General features: G+C 34.3%; 2 protein-coding genes across 2 annotated transcripts; both read right to left on the reverse strand.

Annotated features, from left to right (window-relative positions):
* Positions 1 to 490: 490 nt before the first annotated feature.
* LOC131857943 (protein DMR6-LIKE OXYGENASE 1-like) lies at positions 491 to 1,620 on the reverse strand. Its single transcript, XM_059210734.1, has 3 exons — positions 1,396 to 1,620; positions 1,129 to 1,214; positions 491 to 920 (listed from the first exon to the last, which is right to left on the reverse strand). Exons 1-3 carry the CDS (start codon positions 1,618 to 1,620, stop codon positions 491 to 493), a joined length of 741 nt encoding a protein of 246 aa, XP_059066717.1.
* A 1,426-nt stretch (positions 1,621 to 3,046) lies between these two features.
* On the reverse strand, positions 3,047 to 4,933 carry LOC131046754 (protein DMR6-LIKE OXYGENASE 2). Its single transcript, XM_057980540.2, has 4 exons — positions 4,533 to 4,933; positions 4,195 to 4,442; positions 3,783 to 4,104; positions 3,047 to 3,415 (listed from the first exon to the last, which is right to left on the reverse strand). Exons 1-4 carry the CDS (start codon positions 4,836 to 4,838, stop codon positions 3,161 to 3,163), a joined length of 1,131 nt encoding a protein of 376 aa, XP_057836523.2. The 5' UTR covers positions 4,839 to 4,933; the 3' UTR covers positions 3,047 to 3,160.
* Between the last annotated feature and the right edge of the window lie 1,286 nt (positions 4,934 to 6,219).

Here is a 6,219-nt window from a genome sequence, read left to right on the forward strand (position 1 = left end):
AAAGAAGGCGTCAGAGTACAGGCTAACTTTCTTTAAATGATAGGATCAACTCTTCTTCCACCACCAATCTTTCTTCTCTGTTTTCACCTACCGTTTTCATCTGCCTTAATGTTTCTATAGCCTTTTCAATAGATCCATTTGGGCATATACTTCCCTTTCTCCTCTTTTGTCTCGCTCTTTCTTCCCTGTCATCCCACCCTCTCTCATTCTCTCTGCCTTCAAACCAACTCAGAAAATAATGACTCATTCCCCGGGGTTGTGAGGAGGATTTAATGACCATTGTGCAACAATTTGACCTTTGGGATGTCGTATTGGATAGCCAAAGGGCAGGGATGCCATGCTCTACTAACTATGCAATCATTCCTACAACACTTGCACCATGCCCATTAATTTTTTATGTCTCCCTTGCACGTTGATTGTCATTCTATAAACTTCTACGGAGGCCCATACCTCCCATCAAATCGTCCATCCTGTACTCCTGCCTATTTAATTATTTATTTTCCTTCGTGTTCATCCATAGTGAAAGCCGTGGATGCGGGGATGTAACAGTTGACCAGCCACATTGACCACAAAGGCATTGGGTATTGGTTTGACTGCAACCCATTTCCCACTTTAGCACTTGCAGGCCACTCACATCTCCTTGCATCAGAACAGTAATGCCACCTGGATCTGAATGAGATACAACGCCAAAGGTAAGATCTGGATTTGGGCATGAAGGATGGTAATTAATGATTGCATTCAAGATCTGGATTTGGGTGTGTTTTCCAAAGATTGCATTCAAATAATCAGGATGTTGTCCCAGAGCTTCAGAAATTGCAGCCAAAAGCCTTAGAACCAGTACTCTTATCTCTTTGGCATACTTCCCTGCAACCTCTCCGTTTAAAAAGAAAAATGGGTCACACACACTTGTTGGTGAATTCCTATAAGAAACTTTATTTTTGTTTTCTTAAAACTTTTCTGTCACTACCTGTAAAGTTTAGGCTTTCGAGGCCACGAATTGATAAATTCCTTCAGCGGATGACATGGGTGTCTTAGAGAATCCTTCCAGTTAAAGAATTTATCTTTGTTGACATTGAAGCTTGTATAAACCTTGACAATCTACGGTGGGTCCTCTGAATAGAGACAAACCCTGTCTTCCACAGGCATTTCAAAAACTCTTTGGCAATGCCCATCATACTTTTCATCACAGTTTCTGGCACTCCATGGTTCATCATCTGAATGATTTGTTTATGAATAAATGCCCAATGATCATTTATAAAAAAAATTATTTTACATATATTTAAAAAAAATTATTAATTAGTAGATATAAAATTACATCCTCAAAATTCATACCATAATTGAATTTAGGCGATACCCAGAAGAAGGAAAAAGAACAAAACAGATCTAAATGTTTACCTGGAAGAAGCCATCCTTCCTGCATGCCCGCCTAATCTCATTCACTATCTTTATTCTGTTAGGTCCATCCAAATCTCTGAGGTCTATGACTGGAAACGTATAAGAATGACAGAGCTGGGACATGTCGGGACGTGCACCCGGAGGGACGACGTACCTATCCTGAACCTGAAGATGATTGTGGCCATTAGACAGGAGTTTCTCCACAACAGGGGCTGTGGATGCCATCTTGTACTTTAAAAGAAGATAAGCTTCAATTGCTCTGAGATTCTTATATGCTTAGATTCTTTAGCTTCAATTGCTTTGCGATTCAGGCCTGGACTCTGCACAGATTGACATAGGGTATCTAGATGGATCAAATAATATTTGGGAGAGCTAGAGATAATTTGTAGATAATGTGTATTCATGCTTGACTTTGCATAGATTGACTCAGTGTAGCTCACGATTGACTCTGCATAGATTAACTCAGGCTAGACCAGGAAAACTCCACTAGTCTAGACTTATGAATCTATTTAAAGTTTTGTGTTTTTTATTCATAAGTTCAATAGGTATAACAGTTAGATGTTTATGGTATCTGCAGATCCATATACAAACCGCTGTATTGTTATAAGCTATTTGCAAATCCGTATACAAACAGCTGTGTATTAGACTATTTTAGTTCATACCAAAGGTAGAATTATAATTTAAAAAAAGATATGTGAAATTCTTTAGTTCTAATATTTGTACATATTTTAATGATTTTTTAAAAATGATTTTTTATTTTTTTATAGGCTTATTTTTCTAACAGTCATTGGAGAATTCATAGAAATATTTTTAGTTGACCAATAGCATAAAAGAATTAGAAAAAGGTGTTGTGCAATAAAAAAAATATAAGAAGATATGATCTTATCTTCTTGGATGCTACATGTAGAAAAATCTCATCTTATTCAATGCAAGTAAGTACATGGGTAGTAGAGACCCAAATCTAGTTCACACATTTGTTCTAACAATGTTGACAAATGTAGGTAAATCTAATCATTTAATTTATTTTTTAAACTTTTGTTATCAATATAAAATTATTTAATTCCAAGGGGTTGTGTCCTATTGGTTAAAGCATTGACTTCTCATAGTGGAGATCAAAGTTCAAATCCTAAAGGAACATCTAATATGGAATTCAAAGTTGATTTGTCATGGTTGTGGTTCCTTCATATGAACAAATATTAGTATCATGTAATGGTTTCAAGTTGATGCTGGTATGAATAAAATATTTGTAAACAATCTGAAATATAAAATTATTTAATTATATTTTATAAAATTTGAAACATGTATATAAAAAAATGATAATAGAAAATTATAATATAATATTATATAAATAAAAAATATGATATTTATTTATTTAATAAAATTATATATATATATATATAGTTTATCATATGCAACTTCTAAATTTCCTGTTAAATTGTGTTACTGTTGCTATTTTTGTTTCTCATTTCTGATAACACTAGATTAAATAGATATCCATGCGCCACTACCATTACCACTGTATGTACTGTGTATAGGATAGGAGGCATCACTACAGTATGGAATCCACCAGAACATTAACATATGCAAATAGAATCAATAATAACATACATTGATGCTGGAAAGTACAAGCTTTGGGCTTTTCCCTCATGATACAGGAAGAAGACCTAGAACATAGGAACCCAATCAACTTAGGCAAAGAGATCTTGAGAATACATGTCTCAAATCCTTTGTCTTGTTGGCATAGATATTTCATCACTCAACAACATCATTGACCAGTTTCTATCTTGAAGCGATCCAAAATGGTCTTGCTTTTCAATCCCTGGCTCCAGAATGCATCCATGTATTCTTCAAACCTGTATCCCCTGTACAGAGCCGGATGCTCCTCATCCACCATGGATTCTGCAGGAGAAATGAATGCATCCAACGAAGGACCACAAAAGGTAGGAATAGAGATACGAGCAGTGGTATTGTTTGTTATAGCCCGATGCTCGATGCTCTGGAATCTCCCATTGCTCAAAACCTGATAAAACTCCACAGTGTCACACTAAATCATTTCAAAATTCATTATTCAGCCCATCAAAAACAAGTTTTTGAACTATGGGGAATTCTGATTATAGTTTTAAACTACATGTGCTACTCATCATCTGAGAGGATAAGAAAGCAGATCTTACATAGATTAGAAATCATAATGAAGAATTTAGTAGTCTATATTAGAAACAGAGATTTATTTTCTTTATCGTTCATATCTATATGACCTCAGATTTGCTTTCTTATCATTCACCCTGATGATGAACAGCAATGTATATAGTTCAAAACATCGACTATCCACTATCCAGTATCCAATCACTTACAGTATTTAAAATTTAAACATATATATTATTATAAACCTGCAACTGATCTCCCAAATTGACCACAAAGGCATTGGGTGTGGGCTCTACTGCAACCCATTTTCCATCTCTGAGCACTTGCAGGCCGCTAACAAGTCCTTGCATTAGAACAGTGATGCCTGTTGCATCTGAATGAGGTGCTACGCCAAATGTGAGATCTGGATTTGGGCATGGAGGATAATAATTTATGTTCATCGCCTGTCTATGCTTCTTAAAGATTGTATTCAAATAATCAGAATCCTGCTCCATAGCTTCAGAAATTGCAGCCAGGAGCCTTAAAGTGAGGACTCTTATTTCCTTAGCATACTTCCCTGCAATCTCTCTGTATTAAAAAATAAATAAAAGACTCATTTTTGCTGCTTCTTTGAAAATTCATGACAAGTTTTGTTCATTTTGGTTTTCTGGTTACTACCTGTAGGCTGCAGGTTTTTGAGGCCATGCATGGATGTATTCCTCTAGAGGATGACATAGCTGTGTTAGAACATCCATCCAGTTAAGGAATTTGTCTCTGGTGATGTTGAAGCTTGCATAAAGCCTCACCGATTTCTTTGTGTTCTCTGAATAGAGGCATGCCCTGTCTTCAAGGGGCATTTCAAAGAACTCTTTGGCAACATCCATCATGCTTTTCATCAGACTCTCTGGCACCCCATGGTTCACAATCTGGTTGTTTCACATCATCTTTTTACCAAATTGAAGCAGAACCAGATAAGTTTGATCAAAGGAAAAGAGGAGAACAAACAAATACTTTACCTGGAAGAAACCATCCTGCTCACATGCACGCTTGATCTCATTCACCACTGATTTTCTAGCAGGACCATCTAAATCTTTGAGGTCTATTATTGGAATTCTATAAGAACGACAAATCTCAGCCATTTGGGGGCGTTCATTGGGAGGAAAAATGTAGTTCTCCTTAACATGAAGATGGTTGAATCCATTGGACATGAGTTTCTCAACAACATCGAGATGGGGTTCAAGTTCAATAGGGGCTGTGGATGACACCTCGTAAGGGCTGAATCGGAAAGATTTCACCTGGACTGGAATTTCTGTGGATGACATCTTGTAAGTCCAAAAACGGAAACCTTTTAACTGGACTGGAATTGTTATGAATTTTCTCAAAGAAATGTTAGATTGAGGAAGTGTTTGGGAGACTACTTGAGCTTTGATTCGACGTAAAGGATTGAAAAAGGTTTGTTTTGATTAAAACGCATCAAAGGAAGATAATTATTAGAAGTAGAACAATTGTTGATCTCAATCCAATTATCGGGCTTCCTTCCTACACAGGTCTTCTGTCTTCGTTCGGGGTTGAGTGAGAGGCATGTTTCCTACGCGAGGTAAAGTTTCTTTTACCATAGGATCTATCTTTTCGGGTTGACTGGGGCATGTCACCTACTTACACGACCTTTTTACTTCTATTGACTGGGGCATGTTACCTACTTACACGACCTTTTTACTTCTATTCAACGAAGTGCTTTTATATAAAATTATAGAATCAAATCTAGAAATTTCTCATTATTATGTCATTATGACATATTTTTGGAATTGATTGTATGTGATTTCTTATTATTAATGTTTAAATCAAATTTTATGATAGAAATTTTTCATTATTATGTCATTATAACATATTTTTGGAATTGATTGTATGTGATTTCTTATTATTAATGTTTAAATCAAATTTTATGATCTATCATTATTATGACAAAAGGATTGAAATGAAGAGAGAGTAATAAATTGAGCACTTTAAATAGATGAAGGTATAGGATATAGGATATAGGATAGTGTTTGGTCTTCTACTATCTCTTCTTTGGTTATTAGAATATGAAGTTCGATACCTAACATTGACAATAAAAATCAAATAGTCAAAAATCTAGAGATTTGTCATATGTTAACATTTGTAATGAAAGGGGGTAGATTACGCTGATAGAAAAAGTATACTTGAGTTAACATGCATATAATTTTTTCAAAAATATTTGAAAGATCTTTATATTAAAGATATTTGCATACAATTAATTGAAGGAAATATTTGTAACATTTTCAATTGTGAATATTCTCCATTGATGGTTGATCCCTTTGCTTGTATGGAAAAATATACGATTTACCCACATATATCCTATTTCAAAGTAAAATATTCTAAAAATTTATATATTATAAAAATTTAGAACAAGAAGATAAATAGCTAGTTTAAGAAAAAACTTATCTCATCCAATTTATGTAATACACAATTTACCTCAAAATATTTTAAAAATAATTTTTTGATATTTCATAACTAAGAGAACATAATAAAAATGCATTAAGATCTTCAACAATTATATTGCTTAAGACTAATTAGAGAAAATAATAATAGGAACTATAAATAGCATGCTTGGTCTATTTGAATAGAAAAATCCATAGATCAAATATATTACTAGTTAATTATGTATGGCATATTATTTATTAATAT

This window comes from Cryptomeria japonica, chromosome 8, assembly GCF_030272615.1.
Source record: "Cryptomeria japonica chromosome 8, Sugi_1.0, whole genome shotgun sequence".
Lineage (NCBI taxonomy): Eukaryota > Viridiplantae > Streptophyta > Pinopsida > Cupressales > Cupressaceae > Cryptomeria > Cryptomeria japonica.

Excerpts from the sequence above, each read along its gene's own strand:
- LOC131857943 (XM_059210734.1), bottom strand. The coding sequence starts at position 1,620 with ATGGCATCCACAGCCCCTGTTGTGGAGAAACTCCTGTCTAATGGCCAC. Across the intron at positions 1,215-1,395 it reads GGAAGGATGGCTTCTTCCAG|ATGATGAACCATGGAGTGCC; the intron begins GTAAACATTTAG and ends CAAATCATTCAG. Across the intron at positions 921-1,128 it reads AAATGCCTGTGGAAGACAGG|GAATTCACCAACAAGTGTGT; the intron begins GTTTGTCTCTAT and ends AGTTTCTTATAG.
- LOC131046754 (XM_057980540.2), bottom strand. The coding sequence starts at position 4,838 with ATGTCATCCACAGAAATTCCAGTCCAGGTGAAATCTTTCCGATTCAGC. Across the intron at positions 4,443-4,532 it reads AGCAGGATGGTTTCTTCCAG|ATTGTGAACCATGGGGTGCC; the intron begins GTAAAGTATTTG and ends TGAAACAACCAG. Across the intron at positions 4,105-4,194 it reads CAAAAACCTGCAGCCTACAG|AGAGATTGCAGGGAAGTATG; the intron begins GTAGTAACCAGA and ends TTTTTAATACAG.